This window comes from Varanus komodoensis, unplaced genomic scaffold, assembly GCF_004798865.1.
Source record: "Varanus komodoensis strain SLA01 unplaced genomic scaffold, ASM479886v1 scaffold43, whole genome shotgun sequence".
In the NCBI taxonomy this organism is placed as follows: domain Eukaryota; kingdom Metazoa; phylum Chordata; class Lepidosauria; order Squamata; family Varanidae; genus Varanus; species Varanus komodoensis.
Window position 1 is genome coordinate 3,818,369 of NW_025335985.1, and position 26,155 is coordinate 3,844,523.

The 26,155-nt window shown below is 41.9% G+C and overlaps 1 protein-coding gene across 2 annotated transcripts in view; it reads right to left on the reverse strand.

Annotated features, from left to right (window-relative positions):
• ABCA1 (ATP binding cassette subfamily A member 1) overlaps window positions 1–26,155 on the reverse strand; it is a 119,218-nt gene that overhangs the window by 11,405 nt on the left and 81,658 nt on the right. The window contains exons 18-41 of one of the 2 annotated variants that reach the window (XM_044443848.1): window positions 24,947–25,057; window positions 23,826–23,997; window positions 23,373–23,504; window positions 22,033–22,172; window positions 20,364–20,501; window positions 17,797–18,017; window positions 16,413–16,485; window positions 16,186–16,254; window positions 15,265–15,467; window positions 13,884–13,932; window positions 12,206–12,316; window positions 11,237–11,385; window positions 10,450–10,574; window positions 9,838–9,936; window positions 9,079–9,268; window positions 8,002–8,096; window positions 5,949–5,981; window positions 5,085–5,190; window positions 4,351–4,425; window positions 3,576–3,745; window positions 3,012–3,189; window positions 2,139–2,254; window positions 1,913–2,057; window positions 579–702 (exon numbers count right to left, since the gene is read on the reverse strand). In XM_044443848.1, coding sequence (XP_044299783.1) covers window positions 579–702; window positions 1,913–2,057; window positions 2,139–2,254; window positions 3,012–3,189; window positions 3,576–3,745; window positions 4,351–4,425; window positions 5,085–5,190; window positions 5,949–5,981; window positions 8,002–8,096; window positions 9,079–9,268; window positions 9,838–9,936; window positions 10,450–10,574; window positions 11,237–11,385; window positions 12,206–12,316; window positions 13,884–13,932; window positions 15,265–15,467; window positions 16,186–16,254; window positions 16,413–16,485; window positions 17,797–18,017; window positions 20,364–20,501; window positions 22,033–22,172; window positions 23,373–23,504; window positions 23,826–23,997; window positions 24,947–25,057 — 3,024 coding nt within the window. The remainder of the gene's footprint in view (window positions 1–578; window positions 703–1,912; window positions 2,058–2,138; window positions 2,255–3,011; window positions 3,190–3,575; window positions 3,746–4,350; window positions 4,426–5,084; window positions 5,191–5,948; window positions 5,982–8,001; window positions 8,097–9,078; window positions 9,269–9,837; window positions 9,937–10,449; window positions 10,575–11,236; window positions 11,386–12,205; window positions 12,317–13,883; window positions 13,933–15,264; window positions 15,468–16,185; window positions 16,255–16,412; window positions 16,486–17,796; window positions 18,018–20,363; window positions 20,502–22,032; window positions 22,173–23,372; window positions 23,505–23,825; window positions 23,998–24,946; window positions 25,058–26,155) is intronic. The other variant, XM_044443849.1, reaches the window with a different exon arrangement.

Sequence of the window (26,155 nt, forward strand, 5' to 3'; positions counted from 1 at the left end):
AACCCACCAAGAGTGGTTTGTTGACAAGCCACCCAGAACCTGTGGGCTATCATAGTGTTCAGATGACAGGACAGGGCACACTGTGGGATGTAATTATGTTAATCCCTCTGATGTGAGTGACACTCACAAGGTGGTTAACAAGCCACCCTGGCTTGAAATTGTGCATTTGCTGGGTTTAAAGAACATAGTTGCCCATATTCAAGGGCTGACTGCAGCTTGAATCAAACTATGCACTATTGTTGAAAGTTATTCCAAGTTATTCATTGTAAGTAAGTTATACTGTAAGTTATAAGTTCGCATGTTGCCTCAACCCAACCATGCTAACAAACCATGGTTTGCTAACCACAAAGGTTAGGAAAGGTTAGGTTGTGAACTATAGCTTGTTCCAGGTTATCATGGTTGGGTTCAGACAAGCAAAATAAGCCAAGTTTCAGCAACAACCCCTGGTTCGATAACAACCCTCACTCAATCCCTTCAGTGTGCGTTGTATTGTTTGAAACCAACAATATGCCCTGTTCATAGCTCCAGTCCTCACATTCCAGGTTGTTGCCACTATATCTGAACAACATCTCACTTACCAAACCTCTCCAGGGCATCTGCCATAGCCTGATTTTTCACCATGTCAATCAGGCCACGTCCCAGGCAGAAATGGGGGAAGATAAGGAACACCGACTTCAGGATGTCATTGATGCTGGTCAGTTTCTAAAGACATAAAAGCACTGGCAGTCAGTAGCTTGGACATTTATAAAGAGGGACAGATGTAAAAAAGGCAGGGGAACTGCAGCTCAGTAAATATATTCAGAAAGAGTTACTTATACATGAAATTACATGAACATTTAAAAATATTTAAAAGTTAAAGCAATTGCTCATTTGACTTTAAAGGAAGAGAGTTGTCTTTAGGTTAAAAACATATTAGAGCACTGTAGCTGATCTGGAGGTGTCTTCCCTATATTAACTCCAAATATACCTTTCCATTCCATGGTCAGACTTTGAAAACAACAAACCACACCAGTTCTTCAAATCTGAAACAGAATTCATTTGTACAGGGCACTACTTGGTTGCCTCTACACAGTATCTCTAAGAAGAGTCCCTCTCCTATTCCCCACAGCAGTCCTTCACCTTTAAAAAGAAAATGAGAGCACTTAAAAGAATATGGTAGCCCATCTAGCATCTTTGCTTTGATTTTAGCTTTGCTCAGGAGACCACTGGGCCTTACGTTCAGGAAGACTGGAGAAAAAACATATTGCTTGTTGAGGGATGTGTATTAAAGGCTCATACAGCTGGGATCCTCAGTTTGTTCCTACTGGCGTGGGCCTTCCCTGAGTTGTGTTCTACTCACTGGGTTCTCCCACCAGCAAAAGATGAGGAACCAAATTTCACCAATTCTCATTTCACACTGCAGCCCCTTGAATGCCCCAAACCTGCTCCTGAGCATTGGGAGACTACTAAGAACAGTGTGGTGGGACTGACAAACTTCACCTATGTCCTGTTCTGCTTAAGGAAGCCACTTAAGGACCTCAGTCCTGTCTTTAAATGTAAGGCTTTCCATTCATGTTAGTCTCATTAGAGTCCAAGGCCGTGGCAGCATCTATTAGACAACTTATTTCTGTCCTCCTCTTTCAGTCTGTTGTTACAGAATGTACATCCCTTTGCTCACTGTCAATTCAGATTCTTTCTTTTAAGAAATGCAAATATAGGCAAGAATATGCAGCTGGAATATACCAGGAAAACCAGCAAAATTATGCATGAGGCCTGGCTCCTTCATTCACCAAAATCTGGTGTTCAGGTGCTGCAATCCAAAAACCTACTTCCAGATCCAGGTTACATAAAATAGAAACAAAGGAAGAGCAGATAAGGCTGGACAAAACTCAAAGCCACATGGTAATGCTGACTGTGGACAATGAGAACTCACATTGTTCGTGAAAAGTTCAAGGACAAAAGTGGCCACGCTCCCATTGATACCAATGAAGAGGTTCATGCTGGTTAGCACCACATATGCTGTACTGGGGATCTTGAACACAAAGGATGCTGGGTACATGAGAGGTGTTATGGACCACCTGGCAAAGAGAAAGGGAGTGGCATGAAAAGGCTGTATTCCTACATCCTGACTGTTCCAGTAAAAAGCAGGCCTTTCTTACCCATAGAGCAAGAGGAGAAGAGCCAACACTGGCAGGTTGGATGAAGACACGTAAGATTTCTGCTGGAAGCAGACGAAGATGAGAATAACCAAGGTAGCTGGAACAACGTAGTTGCACTGTATGATACAAAAAGAAGAAAATCAGAATAGCTCCAGGTTAAAGCAGTGCAAATTATCACCTTATTAAATAAGATAAGGCAGGATTTCTACATTTTATCAAAGCAAGCAACTTGAAATCATGAAACGCAGAAACTAGAACTCTTCCATGTATAACTGCAATGGGACAAGGATGGCAAGGGGGACAGAATCTGTTGTCATCCTTACACTCAACAGAGCCAGGTGGATCACCAGAAAAAGGAATGATAAGCTAATGTGTTTACTTTATAAACCCCCAAATGCTCTTTTGGCACTTAAGTTACTCCCGTTTTTATTAGATCAACTCAACTATTACACTGAAAATAAATTATTTTTTAGAAATCAATACAGTGTATTTCAAGTGTTTGAATGTTAAGCACCTCATGCATTATCTCAGTAGTTCTTACATCAGCACTGAAATGTATTCCATATGCATGGCTGATGGATGAAACTGTATTCAAGCTGTGGAGGCAACTGAAGTACAGTGATCATACATATCTGTGCTTCTTTCTAGGAACAAGTTATGCTGTGAAACAGCATGTTTCAAGAAATTAGTAATAAGGTAACTTTAATTCTTTTCTTCTTTGCACAAAGGGTGTGTTCAGTCAGTGATGGGGAATATGAGGCCTTCCAACTGGTGTTGAACTTCAACTCCCAACAGCCCTAGCCAGCACACTCACTCCCTGCTAGAATATGTGCAGCATTTTGGGGTCAAAGAGAAGAAATGATATAGCCTTACCATATCCCACACAAAGTTAGCCAACCAGTAGATAACAGGTTTCACGCCACTGATGAACTGTAAGTGCTTGGCTTTGCTGACTCGCTCCTGGATCAAGAAAACTACAAAGCTGGCTGGAACAAAGGACATGGCAAAGATGACACAGATGGAGACCAACACATCCACTGATGTGGTCATCCTGGGCAAAGAGAAATGTTAAAGGGTGACAAATTAGTATATGACTTGATCTGATGTACAACAGTCCACATTTTCACATATAGGTTCAATTAGAGCAGGGATGGGAAACTTGTGATCCCCCAGATGTTTTGGCCTCCACCCCTACATCATCCCTAACCAGCATAGCCAATGATGAGGGATCATGGGAGTTGTAGGCTAACAAAATCTGGTGGGCTACACATTTTCCATTCCTGCTCTAGGGCATAAAATCCAATGTAAACTGAAAGATGCCCAATGCTAAACATCAATAGAAAGAGGCTGATGTTAAGCCCTGGAGTAAGAGCAGATAAAACAGCCTTTTTCCCCTTCCCCACCCTCCAGCCCCTCTATTGCCATGACAGAACATACAAGGCAACTTCAGAGAGCTGCTGCTTGGTGAGGTTCAGGGGGTGGTTGTATGCCGTGATGCCATAGGCACTGGGATTCTCTCCATCTTGCAGGTTGGCTCGGAGAATAGCGTTGTTGATCACATTGAGAAAGGAGCTGACTGCATGCCAGCCTTTGTTATTGAACCACACCTGAAAAGAGAGTGCACTAACATGAATGGGGAGACAGGAATTAAAAGCACTCGTGATTGCAGCTACAGAGGAGACAACAGCCATCAGTGTTGGTGCAAGTCTATGCTTATCTACCCAGGAGTACTCAGTGTTCAATAGGGCGTACTCCCGAATAACTGTGCTTATGATTGCTGCCTGCATGATTGACTCCCCTCCCTTCAGTCAGCCTCTGTTACATCTGCCATAAGTCTGCCTTAGAGTGATGGAACTCAGCAATTTGTCCCACTACATAATAATAATAATTCGTCCCAGAATTATTTTATTCTCAGGGAAAGCTGCAACTTTGTGTTGGTCACTGCTCTGGGCTTGCTCTTTCAATAAGCATACCTAGATCAGTACCGCATGCAAATATGTAAGACAGCAGAGGTCCACTGAGGTTGAACACTTTTATTTGGTCACACACACACACACACACACCCCTTTCTAAATGCTACAGGGCACATGCTTCCAATTTTTAACGTAAAAAATGCCCTCATGGCCAAAAATTTGGCAAACACTACCACAGCCATTCAAGTTTAGAACCACCTGGATTTGGCTATCCAGGTGCATTAACCAGGCAGACATACCTTAACGTTATTTTTTGTGTCCATGCCCTTCATGAAGCTCTCCAGATTGTTAAGAAAACGATCTCCAGAGCTCCCCTAAAAGAACAAAAGAAAAGTAAAACCCCAATGGAAATATACTTGTTTTTGGTCTGTTTGGGTGCATTCCTAGGCATGTTTAGACAGAAAAAAGTCCATAAAGTCCCAGCATGCCTCATCGAATTCAGTGGAATGTACTTCCACATAGCAATGAATAGAATTATATTGTTATGCGCTTGGCTACTTTCTTTGTTTTAGTCAATCCTAAAGGAAATCAACCCTGACTGCTCTCTAGAAGGACAGATACTGAAACTGAAGCTCAAATACTTTGCCACCTAATGAGAAGGGAACACTCATTGGAAAAGACCCTGATGCTGGGAATGATTGAAGGCAAAAGGAGAAGGGGACGGCAGAGGATGAGGTGGCTGGATGGAGTCACTGGTGCGGTGGGCATGGGCTTGGGTGGACTCCGGGAGATGGTGGAGGACAGGAGAACCTGGCATGCTGTAGTCCATGGAATTGCAGAGGGTCAGACACAACTTTGTGACTGAACAACAGCAGCATCCATTCCTATCCTATTCCAAGAGATGAGGGTCTCTGCCACACGTGCAAATCACCTGCATTCCAAATGAAGTAGCAAGGCCAAGCTCCCAAATACTGCCTAATCTCTTAACCCCTTGGGGGGATGTCATTTACAAGAAAATTTCTTAGATGCTTACATTCGCTATTTCCAATAATTTCTTCACTTGTTGGATAGCATCATTAACTTCTTCATGTTGAGGAACCACGAGGGAACCACTGGCTCCCAATGAAAAGCCACCGTATCTATGAAAAACAAGGAAAATTATGTCACCTGAAGCACTATCAAATATACTCCGGCATAAACATTTGTGGACTATAGCCTACTTCAGCCTTCTGCAGCCTGGTGGCCTTCAGAGGCATTTGGACTGCAACTCCCAGAATTCCCATCCAGCAGGGCCTTTGACTGGGACTTGTGTGAATGTCATGTTAGCAAAAGATGGACTTAGAGATTGGTGCTTTTCTACATGAAGCTGTTGATCTCTATACCTGTTTTTGGTTTCATCGCAAAATTGAGATCCAATCACTACACAAACTTTACTCCTGCTTTTCTGGAGCATAAGCTCTAGGTGGTATCATGGGCAAGCAGAATAGCACAAGTATGTCAGAGGGAATCGCACTCTCTTTCACTTTCATGGTTCCATTTCCTTCATTAAAGAAAACCTCACTGAAAGTGCAGTCTATGCACAGAAGTGAAATTGGAGGGTCATCACATTGTGTCAAGAATCCATAAATAAAATGAGTAGGGAATGCCTCATGTAGAAAAGCCTCTGAAAGAAAATCCTGTCTTGCCATTATTGTTCCTTACATATCTATTTACAAAGTCAGAATTTTATCTCTGCCTGTGATTACATGGCATAATTCAGTGAGGAAAAACTGTGAGGTCTATGGGAATAAACTCAGAAAAGTTTGGTAAACCGATTACAGGTGTGAGCACTATACTGAAAAAGATGCAGGTGAGGTGCAAAAGGATGAAAGGGCCACAGGAAGAAAGACGCACTTACCTCATTTCATTCACCCACATCTTATTCTTCAAACTGTGGATGCAAAAAATAGAAAAAAACACACCATTATTACATACATAATGACTCCTGATCTCAATCTCCCCAGACCATACACTCTATATCTGGGGCCTTCCTCCAACTGCCACCTTGAAGGGATGCCCAGAAAGAGACAAAAAGGAGGAGGGTGTTTTCAGTGGGGGCCTGAGGCTCACCTGGCACCAACATTGTCATCTTTTTATTGTGAGGTTAAAACTGACCTCTGTTCCCTGACACTTAACAACATATGATCAGTTATGTCACCTTTTTAAAATAAGGTCAACATTTTAATGAAAATCTTTTAGATGTTAAAACTGTATACTTGAATTTTTGTATATCAGAATTTTAAGGTGTTTTAAATTTGCATACAGCAGGACACCCATATCTTCAAGGATAGGTTCCAACCCCCTAGCAGAGGCATGAAACAACAGATAATAATAAACACTATATACATCTTTTTTTACGATTTGATGGATAAAAGATTTGTTCTTACCATATGGCCTAGCAAACTCAGCATATGATTTTTCCCCCCCTTTCCCTATCAAATTAAGAATTTTCACTTAAAGGAAACACTTTAAGACTTCTCTTAGGCACTTTACAACTTCTCTTTTGGACTGAGGTCAACTATGGTTAAATGAAAATATGGTAACTGAACCAGCAGATATGGGGTCCTGCCATACTGGAATTTTATGCTGTGTTTTATTGTGTTTGTATTTTTATTAGGGGGCTTGTATTTTGATTTATTTATTTAATTTTTTTTCTATGCCCTTCATTACTAAAAAAGTATCCGGATGGCTTACAAGGAAGGAAACCAAAAACAAAACTGTAACAACAACACGACACACTGCATCTAAAATAGTAATAAATTACTTAGTAATAATAGTTATTACTCAGTAATAGTAATAATTAATTGTTGTGAGCCACCCAGACAGCTTTGGCAATTGGGTAGTAATAGAAATCAAACAAATAAATTTCTATGCAGAAAACACTGGCAGGTTTCCATTATATACAGCTGCAGCTTAACATGCAATAGGGCTCTTAGTCTATCTCTTTTAAGGCTTATTACTTCTCCTCAATCAATTCTGAGAATTGTTAGCTCTGAGTTGGTGGATGATGGGTGGTTCACACTGAATTCCCAGTACTTCAGTGCACAGTACAGTTCTCAGGATACTTTGGGAGAAACAAGGACTGTTAAATAAGTATAAAGCAGACATTAAGTCTGTACTGTAAACAGACACTTAAGATGCAATCCTATGCACATTTAAAGAGAAAAAAAGGCTTACAGCTCCCAATAGGTCCCAACACAGCTGGCTGGGACATGCTGGGAGTTGTCTTTCTTCTGTCTAAATTTGCATAGTGGACTAGATGGAAAAGCAGTTATATTCTTCCCAATGGGTTTTCAATGAGAACTTTTTCTGATACACAATTCAGAGGAGGCACACCTACCTACCTACCTACCTACCTACCTATTTAAACCATTTATAAGTCATCCTTCACTATCGCAACTCAGGACAGCTTACAAGCTAGGCTTTAAAAATGGTTGCAAAAGAATCTGAGCTGAAAGGGGAATAATAGAGAGGTTGAACACCTGCACTAACACCTACTAACAGAGAAAATGCATAAAATCCCTTCCATGCACATCTGCCCAAAGGCACATTGAGTTCAGTGGCACTTTATCAGTTTAAAGAAAAAGAAATGCTGGCATTGGGGATGTCTCGTGTGCAGTGTATGGGGGAACAGACCTTTTGTAGCACCTTCTATGTTGTGAAGGCAGTATCAAAAAGACTCCTTAGAATTACTATTGGTCTTCCATGCCATCTTTTTTATGAAAATACTGGATTAAGTCATGAAGCTGGAATGCTATACCTGTGAACAATTCCCAGACATACAACAAACCACACCTAAATTCCACTTAAATCTATAGCTCTGGATGAGTTTACTCTGAAGAGTAAATCTTTCTCTTCCCAATGAAGTACAACAGGAATGAAGGAAGGCAGACTCTGCAGCAGCAAGGTACCTTTTTGTAATGATCTCTGTGTAGGTTTTCACCAGGTAATCAGAAATGTTGCGGCCCGTCAAGTTCTGCAGGATGTCTGTGGTGTTTTGCATTTTCTGTAGCCAATTTGGAGGTGTAGGGCAGAGGATGGAATGAAGAAACCCAAAAAATAAATCAAGGATATTGTTAATCATGAAACACATATAATGTCATTCATCATTTATTCAGGCTACCTGAAAGCTAATCTCATGTAAAAACTCAGAGCCTCAGTTGAAAACTTGCTCATAACTTTTTGAAAAATGAGACACAATGTACAATGGGTGAATGGAAAAACACATTACAGCCTGTTTGATTTAATCACATATTTTAGCAGACTATTGGAAAAAATGGTTCATGCAGGTTGATTTAGTGTAGTTACAACAGTGATGACTATTCATGTAAATATGGAATAAGAAAAGAACTAATGAGAATGTTTCACAAACTATAGTTTGTATCAGGGGTGTTAAACCTCTTTCAGCCTAAAGGCCAAATTCAGTTTTGGAGAGGCTCTCAGTGGTGTGTGGGACTGAAGGCAAAGGAGGGCTAGGCCAAAACTCCCCAAACATCCCAAATTCTTGCATCTTTTAGCTAAAAGCTCTTACTGCTAACTCAGCCTCAGGAGAACCATTTCAAACTTTCAGAATGGAAGGGGGGAGTACACAAAAGTCAGGAAACCACCAAACTATTGGTGCTTGGGAAAAATGGGTGGGGCTTTGGGAAGGGGTTGGTGCCATCTGGGAACTCCAAAGGGCTGGATGGGATGCCAGCTAGCTTGAACTTGGCCTGCAAACTTTCATCACCCCTGGTTTGTAGTATGAAAGTTTATCTCCGCTGTACAGACTATGATCAGTTATATTCTACACAAATATATGGCATAGTTCAATCTAATCCACCTAGCTAATCCATCTACTCTGTCTTCCATATTGATCTAATCTATTTATCTGTCTACAGGAAACTGAGTTGCTCTGACCTGCTTCGTAAGTATCGATAGGAAGTCAGTCTAAAACAATAACCCTTCTACAGGCTCCAGAATGCAAAAATAAACCAAGTATCTGGTACCTGGGGAGGAGGCAAACCACCAGCCCCTGGAGGACACAAAGGAAGCATCTTCTTCATTTTGTTGTTGCTACATTTGCAACATGGGGAGGGGTTCTCCATAGTCCAGTTGCCATTCCGCAAGATTTCCATGACTGTCTCAGGCACAGCAGCAGTGCTCCAGTCCTTTTCCCCCGCAGAACAAGGAGTATCTCTGCACAAAGGTAGATCAAATAAAGACAGAAGAGCATCAACAGCTTTCAGATATGACTGAAAGAATTCAGGAGCATTACGTATGTTCTGCCACCTAATATGCGCATGAAAATGCTGTGGTCAGTCAAATTGTTCCATTAGAACAAGGTGCAGTAGAAGCAGATTTCTGGTATGAGGGAAATAGTCACCCACCCAATTAGCAGCCTTCAAAGTTCTATATCAAACAACAGCCATGATACTGCTATGGGATGATGGTTTCCAGAAGATACAGGGAACTGAAGAGGCCCTGCTCTGGAACATTGGAAAGTGTACTCAGCAACTCCTCTGGCTGCTGAGACTTCATCAGGCTTTGTCCAGGCATTTCTAAGCATGGTATTGCAAGCATCAGTGGCAGGTGGAGATTTTTAGAGTTTCCCCCAAAGATTTGTGGCATATGCTTAACTTTGTACATAACTTCCAAGAGATCCAGTATGGATTCCAATGGTACCCAACATTTGCTTTGGTTGGCTTTCTTCTTTCTTTCCCCGCCCCACTCACTTTGTATAAGAATTTCACAAAGAGTTCACTTACGGGATAGAATAATCTTTCATGCAGCGGGTCCCAAAACCAGGTTCATTGAGAAGAGCATTTAACAGCTTCTCAGTACTGGAGTCTTCTGGAGCATCATTGCTGTGGATGTATCAGAAAGAAACCATCAGGCCTCTGGGCTAATAGGCAGGCAGAGCAACACAGCGATGCATCAAGGTAAAGGAATAGAGAAGAATTCAGAAGAGATTGCTTACTTTGTCTGAAAGAGCATTACTATCCACTAGTGAACAATGCTTCTCATTTAAGGAATGCTCCTTTGCTCTTGTTCTCTCTCTCTCTCTCTCTCATCCCCCACCATCTCCCTCTCCCTCCCTTGAAGACTGTGGGGTAAGCATCCTGTTGGCATTTAGGCTTTGAATTTTCTACAGCATTCTTATGATAATTTCAGCTCTTTCTGTGCTGCCCCCTGGACTAATTTCATTCATTTGTACTGTTTAAATATATTGTGCTTTTTTCATACTGCCTTGTTTTTGGTTACTGAAATGGTGCAGATCTCGCTGTTGTATGAATCTACGGGAGGTATATCACCCCCCTGCCAACATACCCCCAATTCACAGTTTAAATTTGACTTCATGCCTAAGAATTAATGTGTACCTGATAAATGTGAATTGCTGTTCATACATCCATGGTTGTAATTCCAGGCTGGGATATTTACCAAAGGGAGGCACAATCAAGCTGAACAAGAGAGCAATGCAAACAAAGACAGCTGGGAGAATAATCTGAAATCACAGAAGGAGAAGGAAGAGATGTTGTCCTCAGGGTTTCTGAGAAATGGTGATTCCTGCTCCCTCCCACTGCTAGGAAAACAGATACTCCATTCCAACTCCTCCTAGAATCAGGATACCCAGAAAATTTCCACTTGAAATATGGACTTCTTTAACCACACTACCCTCTAGTGACAATGAGGCTGAATTTCACCAGTGAAAACACTCAAGGAAAAGTGAATATTATCCCAAAGTTAATTTGGAAATCAACCACACAAATCATGACTTAACTCAGCACTGTAAAAGCATGTCAACATTTACTTCATTTTCCAAATCCCAATGCTGGATGTTGATGTGAAATTCTCATATTCCTAAATCAAATTCTATTGCTGAGTCAGCTGTCAGACTTTATTAAATAGTAACTACAACTGCATGCCAGCTAATTGGATACTGTCAATTGTTGACAGCTATGACAATGTGGAAAGTCTTCCAGGGGAAGAAAATGATAACTTACAAAGATTATTAAAAGCACTGAGTATCCTTAAAATTTCTTCCACTGTTTTCATGCATGAAGCTTAATGCCACTAAGGCTGTCCCATGCTCTCCATGAAGAAATGTAATGTCAACATCAAAAAAAACACAACCTTGCAATTTTTAACAACCAGAACCCATCTTACCTGAGCAAAAAAACCCTTCCTGCTGCGTCTGGCAATAAGAAGTCTCTTCCAAAGCAAAGCCACAAACTGTTGCTGGGTCAGCTTCCAGCCAGTCACCTGGCTGGATCCCTTGCCATCCATCCCACTTAGCAGGTCAGTCTCTCGTGATTCTGCAGGCAAACAGTTGTAGCTCATGAGATGTTAGTCCCTCTAACCCAAGCCAAGCAATCTCTTCTAGATAGGATGTGGATCCCAATTTCAGCAAACGTTAGAAATTGTGTGAAGATAGGTGTAGAAATATATCAGTGACACCACTTACCAGAGCTTCATAGCCCTCAGGCTTAAAAGTCATGCCTGCTTCTCTTACCTCTGGTGTCAACTATAAGGGCACAGGAACATCCCAGCCTCATTGTATTGATATTTAACAGCCCAGTCACATAGTACTTTCAGAGAAATCCACCATGCATTCAAATAGTTTTGGATTTCTAGGAATCTGACCTGAAAATTCCCCAGCAGACAGGCTTTTTCCAAGCCATGTGTATTCCACAGACCTGCATTGCAGGTTTTAATTTTACAGCGCTAATTTGCATTAACTAATGTACATTAGCGCAAGTGCAGAAGTACACATTAGCATTAATGTACACTTGTGCTAATATAGAATTTTGTTCTGCTTTTGCTATTTAACAGAACAAAATTAGCAGAAGGAGAACAAAAGACTGGTTGAAAATACCCAATTCTGTCAATGAGTACATATAGAAAGTTGTTTCACAATCTGTAAAGCACAAGCAAAATGGACGTAACAAGATCTGTATCCTATCTTCAGACATAAAAGTCTTCATCTGAAAATATGACCACTAAAAATGAATATGTATGTGTGCATCACCCCTTAGTCAATCAACAACCATATTAATCCATTAGCTATAACATACCCTTTTACAATCTAATTTCACTGAAGGCAAACAAATATACACAGATGCTTTCATCTTTTACCTGGATCTATGTCAGAATCATTGGGGTCAAGAGGATCATCTTCTGTGATTCGACGAAGGCAGCTTTGCCTGTCTCCAAAGACACGGTTTCTTCTGGCAGGCAGTGTGCCATCTGAAAAGAAAAGTTCGTGTCTGCTCACTGAAGTTTGCTAGAATTGGTCTACTAGCAGCTCCATTTTATTATTAACAAAACTACTATAACTGCATCTCTTTTCATTTTATGATGGAGGTATCAACAGACCATTTAAGAAGTTGTGCATGGTGAGGAGGAGGCACTGTTCTACGACTCATACTTTAGCAACACTTTTTTCCTCCAGTATCAGTGTCATCATCCAAACCAGTGCTACCTTTTGAAAACTACAACCTCCAGGCCATGTCACTAAGAAGGGTCCATTTATCTCACAATTTCTAAGGCAAAATTATCTATTATTATTATTATTATTATTATTATTATTATTATTATTATTATTATTATTTTCCTCCTTTTTTCCTTCAAGAAACTCAAAGCAGTGTACATAATGTTCCTCTGTCTCTCAATCTTACCCTCACAACGATCCTGTGAGGTAGCTTAGACTGAGAGTCCATGACTGACGCAAGGTCACCCACTGAATGGAGACTAGAACCTGGATCTCCCAGATTCCAGTCCAACACTCTAACTACCACGTTACACTGGCTGCATCAGTGTTACACTATGAACTTCTCAGATCAGGGCTTTCTTAAGCTTGTTCAAAAATCTGATCCTGGTCTAGTTTCAATCTGTCCTCAGGAAAAAAAAAATCAAGGTCAAGGTCAAGAACAGATACCTTTGAACTGTTCTGCATCAATTCCAGGGATGACATGAATGGAGTTCATGGGCCACCAGTTTGGGAACCTCTGCTTTAGGGCTTGTGAACCTTCCTGCTAACAGCTAGATCAAATGGTGCATCCTCAAGTTGCTCCTTGGAGGCGGTAACATTTTAGAGCTGCTTACATATACACTGGTGTAGTCACATGAAGAGCCCTTGCACCAGTGCCACACATTCTTGGAGGCCATTATTGCAGGTATGGACTTCCCCTTGCTTGAGCTGATCCATGTGAAGAAGGGATTTCAAACAGGATGGCCAGACATTTTTTTTTCCTCCAGCCACCATATAGGGGTCTAAAAATTACCCCACAAATGTAGACAGGGGGCCCAACTATCACATGTTACAGTCTGCTCAGATAGATTCATCCAATTCTGAGGAGAAGGTAGAGGGGCAGAGATGGTCAGGCAGTTTCAAGGTTACCTAGTGAAAACTATCAGACAGAGCATGAAACCCAGTCTGTCTTGGAAAACAGGGGTCATTTCAGAGCTGTGGGGAGGAGATTGAGGGGGCGTTCCTTGTCTCTGTCAGGAGATGAAAAATGATGTGAGCAGACCAATTAAGAAGTGCCCAGCATTCCTGCTGTCTCATTCTCATGCAGCAACAGCCACTCTGAGTCAGAAACTTTTCAGAAAGAAGGAAAAGCAGAGAAGCTTTGAGTTCCACCCTTTACATGAGCAGTTCCTTCTTCCACATCTCAAAGAGAATGGTACTTTCAATTATACTGTTCTTCATCATGTCACACTTTAGTGAAAGGACAGTGCTCCTAAACCCTTGTCTGAGTCTGCTGGAGAGTAGAAGAGGTAGAAAGAGGCCAGCTCATGACACCATGTTTACCTGAGGTCTCTGCATCCACACCAGTATTCTCTGCCACTTTGAGAAATATCTGAAAGACAGAAATAATGATAGTAGAATAAGATGCTTCGTAAAGCGGCTATACTTTCAAAGTTCTACAATACTTCCCTTTCCCCATTTCATAACATTGCAAAAATCCACACACTGAGTGAGTTCACTCAACACCAGGGAGGTGGCTTAGCAAATTGTGTGAATCCCCGATTGTCTTGGGGTGGTGTATAAACCAACCCAAGACACCTTGGAAACCCTAAGAGTTGTGTCATCCAAACCCAACTGACATACTAAGCCATTCTCAAGATAAAAAAAAAGAATCCTCTGACAAGAGCAGCAAAGAAGGGCTGTCACTCTGGCCAAGGGACTCTGGCCATCTGAGAGTCCTCCTTCTCAGACCTTCCTTGGAGCCTGAGTCAAAGGAGGTACCGTGGAAGGGCCTGCTCTGTTTTGCTGACTTTAGAAGAAGCAGCCAACTGGACCCTTCCTGCCTGCCCCATGCAACCTGGCTCACAAGGTTCTCATTAGTGGGGGAGAGATTCCACCTGGCAGCACCATACACACTCTGGGTGCTGACAAGCTGAATCACTCCCTCAGCCCAACTAGTGAGAACTTCATCAGTCAACTTGCAGAGGGGCAATCCTGCCTACCGACACTCAGGCACCCCTCCTTGCATGACAGTTGAGCAGCAGGGAAGAAAGGGTGACTCTCATCCTACTTTACCTGGTGCTCCAGTGCAGTGTATCCTGGGAAAACAGCTGGAGGACTAAAATGGGAAGAGGATGAGGTGGTGTCCAAGGCCCTGATTGTTACCTGTGCATAGCTGGTCCCCCACCAGTAACTTTAAGCTTAGGGTGGCTGCGTAGCCAAATTAAAGCAAATTTACATATCTCTCTGTAAATTACATTCTCTCTGTGTGTCTGCTTGTTTAAAGGATTTGTATCATAAGGACATGCTTATTTTCAAAAAGGGATTATGAACAGGGCAGAGGAGAGAATTTGATGTCAGCAAAACCCCTCACACACAAAGATTCAAGCAGGGGTGGGTACCAGCAAATGAAGCCTATGTGTGCGAAAAGCCAAGCTAATCAGGGGGCGGGGTGTCACAGGAAAGCCAAATCATCAGGGCCCTTGTACCTTTATTTTAGCAAGTCCCTGTGGACAGCGGAGTAGCAGGGCAGATGGCCTTCCAGAGAGTCAAGGTTCTAGCCCTAATAGGCCACCTCCTGTGAGGCTTGGGGTTGAAAAGCCAACTGCAAGACCTGCTTCACATAGACAAGTTTGCCCAAGTGTGGATGGAAGATGCATGACTAGATCCTCACACTTTGAGAATGGCTTCTATTCCTTCCCTAAAAAGGGTGTGGCCCATGTACCTCCTCCAGAGTTGTCTCAGAAATGCCATAGCTGGAAATCCCCAGGTCAGAGAGGCGGTCATCAATCTCATGAAACAGCTCAACAAAAGCTCCCTCTCTAGCTGCTTCATATGGCAAATTGTACGTCAGCTCGTGACCAATGTCTTCCACCAGCTTGGCTTCAGGGACATGCTTCATAATGAGATTAGAAATTGCAGACACATCTGAAAGAACCAAGTTATTATTAGCCCCCACTACTGCTGGCAGTTTATTTTGCATTGTGCTAATTACAGCAAACAATAATTTGATATTTTTAATGACAAGCACCAATTTCTCTGGGGGTTGTACCAGGATGGGGGAACAGAAAGATACTCCAGTAATTTCAAAGCAACTGAATGTACAAGGAAGCAGAGTGTAGGCTCCAGACTTTGCCTCCTCTGAAGGGCCCTACAATCCTGGGAAAGATTTAATCCAGGAGAAGGATCCCACTGATCAAATGGGAAGCATTTATGTCAATTGCCTCTCAACCTGAAGCCACTTACGTGCTTCAAAAATGTCCTGAAGGGTTGAAGACCCACTAAAATAGTGAGGAATATGGTGCTGGGAGATGCAGGAAGATGGGAGTATTGCCAAAAGCTGTCTTCCCCAGCTTCCTCCCTGGGAGCTGAGTCAGCCCAAGAAATTTTGCTTCCTAAAGCAGCAAAGAACACAGTGGTACTCTTCCCATTCCAAATAGACTGGTGGGTCTTCAACACCAGTGGCAAGACAGCATTCCCCACTGCATCTGAAGGAAGCAGGCTAACTTAGGGGGCACAGAGCAATTTCCAACACTTTAGTGCCACCTCCAAGCATGTGCCACCTGAGACAATGGTCTCACCCTTCCTAATGGTAGGGCCAGCTCTATTCAGGAACGTTCTCAGCAGAGTTCCACTCAGATTTTACCATTGTTGGACATGCAGCCTGGATTCAACCCATGGTACCTTGACCAAATTGTCCATTTATTTCTGCAAGCTGTGGGGAGAGGAGATGAGGGTCTGCCAAGTGTTCAAATTATCCCCAAATATCAGTTGTCTCACTGATGATTAAAAGTCACACTTTGGCAACCTAGCCCGCCTAAAGCAGGAGCACAAGAAGCCACAGAATGCTTTGCTGTATTTCGCAGCCCTTACCTATTGTCAGGGTGTCACTTTCATGGTCACTGCCAAGCCCAGCATCGGAGCTACTCTGAGACACACTGTCATCCTAGTCACAAAAGAAAAGTGATCCAATTACCATATTTTAACTGAATGAAGTCTCTCTATATAAAAAAGTGTAATTCTTGTAAAAAAAAAAAAAAGTAACACAGGAGGAAACAGATGTCTAAGGAACTCTGCTATGCCTTTAAGGCTGTGGTTTTGCCTCTAACTCATGGCCAATGCATGTGACAGAAATTCTGGCCTTCTTTTTTCAATCCATGGAGACGGAACACAGCACAGGATAAATGAAACATGGACTCCCCCAGTCCAATACTTCATTATACATAAAATCCATCTCCCCCATGAGCAAACTCTTGTTGCCCAACAGAATTTTCTTCTTTTCTCTCTCTTGAAGCCCACCCCAAAATCTGTTGAGGGGTTCTCCCAATCCTTCATCTTTTGAGGGTGATCACGGCAGGCTAGCTGCTCCAGCAGCAGGAACAGTTACTGGGATACAACCCATCCAATCTAGCACCTTGTCTATCAAATGTTGTTTTCAGGTCTGGATTAGCAGATCTTAACATGATCTTGTAGTTATAAAGTTGCATTGTCAGACTTTGTGAGAACCTAGGAAATATTGGCTCAGTGGGACACTCTCTTTGAGCATGCCTACTTCTTCCTTCTCACCAGTGTAGCTGCTGACCATTCATTTGCCTTTCCCTCTGGATCTATTCTATACCACCTCCCAGAGCAAGAGGACAAGGCATTAGGAAGTCTCCTCTCCTCTCCTCTCCCTCATAGAAAGCACATCCAGACCATCAAGGAGGAGCAGCACCAGCACCAGCAAGCTTTAGAAAATGGAGGTGGAGCCCCTACTGGTGCATGGGCTTTAGCAGATGCTCAATGACACTGTCCTTTGACACTAGCGCCACTCCCTGTTCCGTCTCTATGTACAAGAGAGGTGAGAAGATGGCATCTGTAACCCTGAAACTGGGTCCCACCGGATCATGTGCACACAGAAGATGTTATAGAAGATATGGTTTGAAAAGACTCAAAGAGAAGCTAAAACTTCAAAAGTAGCAGACAAAGCCAAGCTTCAAAGACTGGCATTTTTGAGTTCTCAGAAGGAACGCAAATTTCCCTTTCAATTGTTTTGAAAATGAGGAAATGTAGCCAAGTGCCAGCATGTCAAGGCTCCAAATGAAAGTGTCTCCTGTAACTCAACACTATTATCAAGCTGTATTATTAGTTTCTTTCTGATCTAAAGGAAAAAAAGGACAGTAGATTTGAGGATCTCAATAATCTCCCCATTTAGTGTGTGTGTTGCTTTAAAGAAGGGCATTGGCAACAAAGCAGAAAGTGCTTCTGAAGGTGATACCTTTTTCAGGTAAGACACTGTGCTGCTGCTGTTTCTGCAGGAACTCAGTAAGGAATCCACATCCTTCTTGACTAAGGTCAGATAATAGCCTGTCCCCAGCTGGTTCTTCAGGAACAGCGAAGAGCCAACACAACACAATTTGCCATGAGATATGATGGCAATCCGATCTCCAAGGATGTCCGCCTCATCCATGTGATGTGTGGAAAGAATGATGGTGCGCCCTGAAAACCAAGAAAAGAATATACCATGCCAGTTTAGTGATCCTGTACCTGCATGTTTTATCCAATGGAAAAATAGCAGCTTGTGAAGAGCTACTTTGCATCAGGAAAAACAGAATGGGAGGTAAAGATTAACTGGGGCTGGCCTTACCCAAGGGAAAGTGAGGCAGGTGCCTCAGGTGGCAGATGCTTGAAGGTAGCAGCAAGCTGTTGAAGGAGAGAGTGGTGTGCTGCACAGCCTATCCTGTGCCCCTAAATTAGTTCATAAAGTACCTAGCATATGAAGATTTGGAACATCCTGTCCCAAAACCAGCCCTGAGGCAATTCTCTACTCAACAGCAATGCCAAATAGGTTTTGCCCATGAAAGGGAAGGGTTAGGGTATTTTGCTTCAGGCAGTGAAGTGTCATGGGCTAGCCCTAGGGTCAGCTCTCCATTCTCTGCACGCCATGATCCCAATCCAATATGGGAGGTCCTGAAGATACTTTCAGAAGAAATTTAGAGAAGGGACTTGCCTAGGCTGGTCCTAAGCTTAAAGAGCTTTTAATTTAGTTTTGCTCATACTAAATTTAATCACTAGGAGAATATCCTACATTTTGCCAACCAGTCTGAGAGTGGAAGATATTTATCTCTTTGGCCCACTCTTGCTTTGCTGCCAATAAGAAATAAGATACTAGGGAGATTATGACATGGTCCCACTGACTTCGTAATGCAGCAATACATTACAAAGGAGTAAAGGGGTCTCCCTGGCCACACTGAAGTGCAGTGGGTTCAATATACCAATTTGAACATTTTGAACCACTTCACATTTCCCCAACATATGGGAGAGGACTGTTTGTATGCTCACCAAAGGCCCCTTTCTATTTATGTTTTTTCTGTTATGTAAGTTAAAATGTATTTCTGATTTCTTGGAATTTATTCATTACATTTTAATCCCTAACCAAGATTTAAATCTGACCAGAGGGGATCTGCATACTATATTAGACAGGATTTTAAAAGGACAGTTCTTCTACGCTGGTACAAAATCAAAGAACTGGATAGTTCACCCAGCTTGTTTGCCAATCTTCTTTCTCCAGTTCCATTTTTGGAACTGTTCTCTAACTGAATACAAGTAAATCAACTCCATGGAATTATTTCCCCTCTAGAAAGATATGGTAAACATCTGATAGCAACACCCTGAATCCTTGCCAAATAAGCATATATTTTAACCTGTCCTTCAAATCCTCAAGTAATCTCTTGATATTCTCAGTGGTTTATTAGCTATCAGAAAAGGCTCCAGCTGGAAGTATTGAAATGATTTTCATTTCAAGTCCAGATTTTTTACTCCAGAATATCAAAATGTATATAAACCACTAAACCCCACAACCCCTGCACAGTGATCTTGTTTTAAGGCTGTGCAGGAGGAAAGTGCAGTCTCAGGTCTATTTATTAGCAATAGTTGTATATTGCTTCTCATTGGAAACTAATCCCAAAATAGTTTACAGGAAAAATTAAACAGAAGAAATCAACAAAAGTGCACAAGCACCAGTAGCATCATGAGCTTGCTCATGCAGGGATTGATCCCAGCAACTTTAAAGAGGCACCTCCAGAAGATCTGGGGACAGATTCTGAGTCAGACTAGGAAGGCGGGGAAGAGGCTGCTGAGGAATCAAGGCTCCAGGAGCAGAAGATGGGTGAGAAAAGCTGTGATAATCAAGTAGGCCATTTTGAAACTGTGGGAATACAGGATTCTCGTGAATAGCAGCAAGGAGAAGCAGAGATCCAAGGGTTGGCATCAAATGAAGAGGGAGAAGCAGCATGATGTAACCCAACATTCTAAGTGGGTGGAAGCCACAGACAGAACTGTGTGAAGACACACACCCTGATGGCAGGGCTTGGTGACCTGTCTTAAACTGGGAGGATTATACTCTTCCAGGCTAATCCCTGGTGAACTTTCACTTATGTTGCTGCAACCTGGAAGACCTAATAGAGTTTAGAGGATCAGGATTAAGCTATATCAGACTATGACTGTTGTTACTGGGATTCTAGTCTGAACCCCAAGGCTACATTTGCTGGTTTGTAACTTCTATAGAATAAAAGCTAATTGGCTGGAACTACAACTGGCTGGAGGTAAGTGGCTGGGGAAAAGGCAAAGACGTACATGAAGCATAATATTGCTGGTGCTCTCTAGGGTTTTAGGCAAGGCTGCTCCCCAGCTCCTGACTTCAGGGGTTGAACCTGGGCATTTTCTATTCAAAAACACATGTGCTCTGAATATGGTCACTCTCTACATATCTCTTTACTTTCCAACAACAATCATACAGCAGAGATAAAACTTTTTCACAGGACTGTAAGAGGTAAAGTTAAGTACCTTCACGATATTTCAAAAGAAGCTCCCAGATCCCTCTGCGAGAATATGGATCAACACCAGCTGTTGGTTCATCCAGAATGACAACTTTAGAGCCACCTACAAATGCCAAAGCAACTGAAAGCTTTCTCTGCATGCCACCTATGAAGCAAAAGCAAAAAGAAATAATCTAATTTAGCCTAAAATTAATAGATACCTGCACAATGGCTGCTGTGTACTTATGTAAATGTGTGCAGTGGCAGAAGGGGAAACATGTAAGTTTAGGTGGTCTTCATTCCCAGTACAGGGACTTGATTACTCACAACCTGATTATTCACAACTATCATTTGATGTTGCGTTGCTTTCATTAAGGAATTGATGAATGTGTGTGCTGGCAGGTGGGAAAGGAGACTAGTCTATAGAATCTACTATAGTGGATTATTTAATGAAAACATCAAGACTGTGTTGCATAAGAAAAAAAGAAGATGAAGAAAGAATACAATCCTATGTAAAGTATTGTTTTAAAACGGGGAGTGTAAAAAATAGGTCAAAAGTTGGAAAAAAAACTAATAGTAATATGATGATTCTTGATCTAAGAAGAAAATGGATTTTTTTCTACTTCAGTGTATTAAATACACATCAACCACTGCAGTCTCATTTATTGACAGCAGCATAGTTGATTATTGCTTAAAAATGCAAACACATGTACATGAGAGGAGCACAGCAGAAAGGATACTTTAAAAAAGATGTGTTGTAAAAGAAGAGTGCTATCCACCAAAGACTTTAAAACAATGTTTTCTGGTCACTCTTATCACTCTTATCACCATCTTAGTAAAATGGTAGTGTATGGAAAGGGATTATATTCATCATTTAAAATTGTATCTACCGTATCGTGGCATTATAAGAGTGTAACATATCTACAGAATGCCAAAATATGCCAGTAAATAGAAAGAGTGTTCCCTCCATTCATTTTAAAAATAATATATTGAATTACAGGGTATGGTGCTGTAACATTTAATGGTATCTACAATGTGAGTGTACAAATGCAGACGTTTTAGCACTACTTTAAATAAATAAATAAAATGCAGACATTTTAGTGCTACTTAAAATAATAAAAACACACACAAAGGGTTTACTGAATGTGCAAAGGCTGTAAAAGCTTCAGGTGTCATAGGAAGGATAAGGCTAGCTAGCAGTGGCTAATAATCCTGATGCCTGCATGTTCCCTCCTATAGCAGAGTCAGCATGGCTATGTGCACCAGTTGCTGGGGAACATGGGTGCAAGGGTGCTGCTGTACTCATACCCTGCTTGTAGATTTCCTGTGGGCACCTTGCTGACCACTGCATGAACAGAATGCTAGACAGACAGAAGCTTGGTCTCACCCAGCATGGTTTTTCCTATGTTCTGCCTGGTAAGCCAGGACCCTTTTCAAAGATCCAAGTGTTACGGGCACTGATGCACACAGAATACAGTGGGACGTACAATAAAGCACGTTCAATCTGTTCCTGTGTGGAAAGTCAATTGCAATTGTGCTTGTAGCTTACAGTGAAAGAGCAAAGATTCATTAAGAGGAGCAGTGTCTCTGTCCAGATGCATCCCCAGGCTGATCCAAAATCAGTCCTCCTACATTCTTAAGCCTATGCAAGTTGCATAGTATATGCAATCATATGTGGCTGAATAAATTAAAGTTACCAGAGAGTCGACTTGTCTTAGATTTGAGTTTGTCAAGCAAGCCAACGTCTGCAGCCATCTGCTTCATTTCGTTTTTCACCAAGGTCTCTGACAACCCCTTCAGGCGTGCATAAAACCAAATGTGCTCCTCCACTGTCAACCTAGGAGTGTGGGGGAGAAGAACCACATTTTTGGTAAGAAGAAAGCACAGAATGTCCACTTTTAGGTATAAATGTGGTCAGAAAAATATATTTTCTGGGCTGGGCCCACACCAAGGGAATATATATGGGAATATTGGAATTGGTTATCAGATAAAGAACAGACTGTCCATTCAGCCCAGTATGGACTGCCCTGGTCAGCAGCAGTTTTCCAGGGCCTGAGGCAGGACTGGGTCTTCCCCATCAGCTGATATCAGAACTTTTTAAATGGAGATGCTGGCAACTAAACTCAAAGTCTCCAGCATGCAAACAACTTAAAAGGGAACTCTGAAAGCTTCAAGTTGTTGTTTGTCTTGTGTAGCTGTGGGAGCTTGTGAGAATGGCAGCGGTTACTTAACCCTTTTCCTGATGTTTTTATACAAAGAATCAATTCCTAAAGCTAATTTCTCCATATAAGTAGCACAGCATCTAGAAAGGACAATTTGAACAGAAAACAGAAAGGAAAGTGAAGGTTAAATCACTCCCACTATCCCCATCTCAAGGTTGTTTTTTCCTTTCATTTTATAAAGGCAAGGAAAAGCTGAATGGAAACTATATGTCCTGCCTAGCTTTCATCTGGATTTTTTTTTAAAAAGTGCATAGACACATATATTTATTTAATTTCTATACCACCCTGGGAGGTTCACAAACCACATTAAAAATAACAATGAAAGATACATCATATTAAAACATCATTTGAAGGTGACAATACAAAATTTAAAACCAAATTTTAAATCTATCTTTCAATCATAACTTAAAAAATAAATATTTAGACCTATTTAATAGCTAGCAGGCCTCAGTAGGCTACTTGAATGCCCTGTAGTAGAGAATGGTCTTTATCTGGCGCCAAAAAATAGTAAAGTTGGTGCCAGGTGGGCCAACAGAAAACCCGCACCCCCAGCTTGCTGTAGATTCATGGAAGCAGCCCTTCATGACACCTCTGCAAATAACTCCTTTAACTCTACCTCCTGGCCAGCCAGGAACCAGGGTGTTGTAGCCTTCACTGTTAGGATTCCTGTTTTGAGTACATGATACACTGAGCCATCTCATCAATATGCTTGCCTCCTCTTCAAACACATATACACAAAGCCATCATGATATTTTTACTGTTTATGGATGAATAAAAAAAGATACAAGCGGACCATGATTCACAGTGTGACTTACTCATCAAACAGAACATTGTGCTGGGGACAGACACCCAGATTCTGCCGGATGGTGCTGAGTTCAGAACAGATGTCTTTGCCCAGGATGAAGGCTGTGCCTGATGTTGGGGGAAATAATCCAGTCAAGATGGACCTGAAGGCAACAGAAGGGAAACAGAGTTAATATGACATGTTAGAACGTGGCTCTTGAGGTTCTCTGCTCCACTTTAACAGTGTCAGAGAACCAGTGTGCTATGGACCCAGCTTCTGCTCCATGAAACTCACTTGATGTTTTTGCTATGTAGATGACTTTGAGCTCTAAACTCAAGGTCTAACCTATCTCAATGGGTTGTTTTGAAGATAAAATAAAGAAAGGAGGGATACAAATGTGAAAGTGGAATATAAATGCAAAATGGAGAGGAAAGGTGGATTATAAATGTAACAACTTGATAAATAAGCAGTGCTGCTTTCTTACATTGTGGTTGTCTTTCCAGCTCCATTGTGTCCCAGGAAGGAGGTAATCTGCCCTTCATAGAAATTCAGTGTCAGGCCATCTATAGCTAGTTTCTTGCAGTTACGGTACACCTTAACCAGGTTCTGAATGGACACCCCGAGGCGAAGATGGCTTGGGTCCTCCTCCATACAGACTGCAGAACAGGGAAGTAAATCCACTTAGTGAAGCAATGCACTTTTTAGCAAGTGCAGGTCTACTTCAGCCATCAGCTGGGAAGCCATTGCAAGAGAGAACAAATTGGAACAGAATGAGAATGTGGCCATTTCCTGTTGTGTCCAAAGGGATGTGATTCTTGGAAATTCAAATGAGCGTGAGAGGAAGCTCAACTTGTTGTTTATTTCCATTAAATAAGCCTGTGAGGGGAAATGTCTGTACTAGGCGTGGTGACAAGCTTTCTGTTCTTTTTGGAGAGGCTCAGGCTGAGTTTATCTTGGCTCTGACAGTGGAGCATAAGGGCCCGAGTGCATTTCATTGCTAAAATAGAGCAAGATCCATTTAGTCAAGTGTTCTGTTCCTAACAGTGGCCAGCGAGATGCACTCTTGGGTGTTCCTAAGTAAGGCTTGACTTGGTTGGCCTTCTGTTGTTTGGGCCTATCTAATATTCAAAAGTAATAGACACTATGCCTATACTGCGATTAGGAAGGAGAGGGAAAGGTCCATTTGGACATCCTATCAGCTATCATGGCTGCCACCCATGATGAGACCTCTACCTCTATCTGATTTACTCCATAGTCATTTTATGGTAGCAAGTTCCAGAGGTACATACAGTATGCTAAAGAAGGACTGTCCTTTGTCTAGATCAGCTGCTCAGTTTTGGATGATCCCAAGTTCTAGTATTGCACAAAGCTTACATTCTCTTCATTTCAGTGGATCTACTCTAAATAAAACATTGGTTCTTAAAGGCTTTCATCCAGCCTCTAGGTTGCAAGCTGACAACCCTAATTACAACATAAATGGCACTGTTCTGTTACTATTAAATCTCTACTTCCTGGACTCTCTCTACAGTTCTTCATTGAACTCTGTTTGTTTGTTTGTTTCAGAAGACACTTCGAAAATCTCAAATTCACAAATCAGCCACTTACTTTTAGAGGATTCTGCAGGAACAGAAGGAAGCTGTCGGTCCCCAGACTCTTCACCACACCAATAGGACTTCATAAAGGGGAAGTACCAGGGTTTCGGAATGCCGAATTGGCCTGAACAGGAGACACAATGGTGCATGATACTTAGGAAGAATAATTCACAATATTTCTGATGCGCAAAGGCACTATGACTGGGGTTATTTTGTAAATATTAAAACTCGCTTCATCCATATTTTCCTGGCTGAGCTGTGAGTTTCTTGGCACCTATGATCAATCCCCACAGGTGACTGCTGGGAAACACCAAGTATATAACCTAAGCAGCAACAATGCAGAAGGACAGATTATCAATACAGTCTATTGAGGGAAAGAAGTACCAGGTTCTTTCAGTTTATGAGTTACAGTAAGAAATTCATTTATTTCAACCACCACTCAAATACATTTCTGCATCCACTGAGAATTTCCATTTGCAACCTTGCAGATCAAGTTTTTAATAAGTAGGTTAGAAAAAAGGAGATTCCTAGTTGTCCTTTTTGGAAAGTAAGGCAGCACAAATCAAGTTAGTAAAACTCAGAATGCTTGAAATCAACTTATCCAGAAATATATCCTGCAGACAGTGTTCCAAGCAGCATCAAATGGCAAAGCTAAATTAAATGTTGTGAGAAATGTATGTTTAAACTCACTGAACCGAACAGACTGTGAAAGGTAGGTTCAAATGTAAAATTATTTTTGAAGTTCTGAGAAGTTCACTTGCAAAATTAGAAGCTCTGCTTACAGTGCAATCTTATATAAGCTTATTCCATACTAAATCCCACATGCTTCCATGTGACTTACTCCCAATCTAGCAAGCAGACTTATTCAGACTGAAGCCTTACTCAAATCTTTGTACCCTGTTTCCTGCAAAATTCATAGGCTGGGTTCACAAGTGATGAGACGCAAGCCTGCATGGTTGCCATGGTTCACTTTTTCTTTTCTTTTCTTTCTTTTTGACCTTCCAGTCAGATAAGAGACTCCTGCTGGGGAGTCTCCTCCCTCCCACCACCTCCTCCCCTCTTGTCTTCTAGGTGGCATTCCACAGGGAAGGAGGAGGCTCTTCTCTTCGGCAGCCACACTTGTGGGCTGAATCTGGCTTGCCACGGCTGTCAAGCACTCTGCTATGCAGGCAGGGCTCAAGCACAGCAGAGGGGGCAAGGGAGCTGATCAGTGAAAACAAGC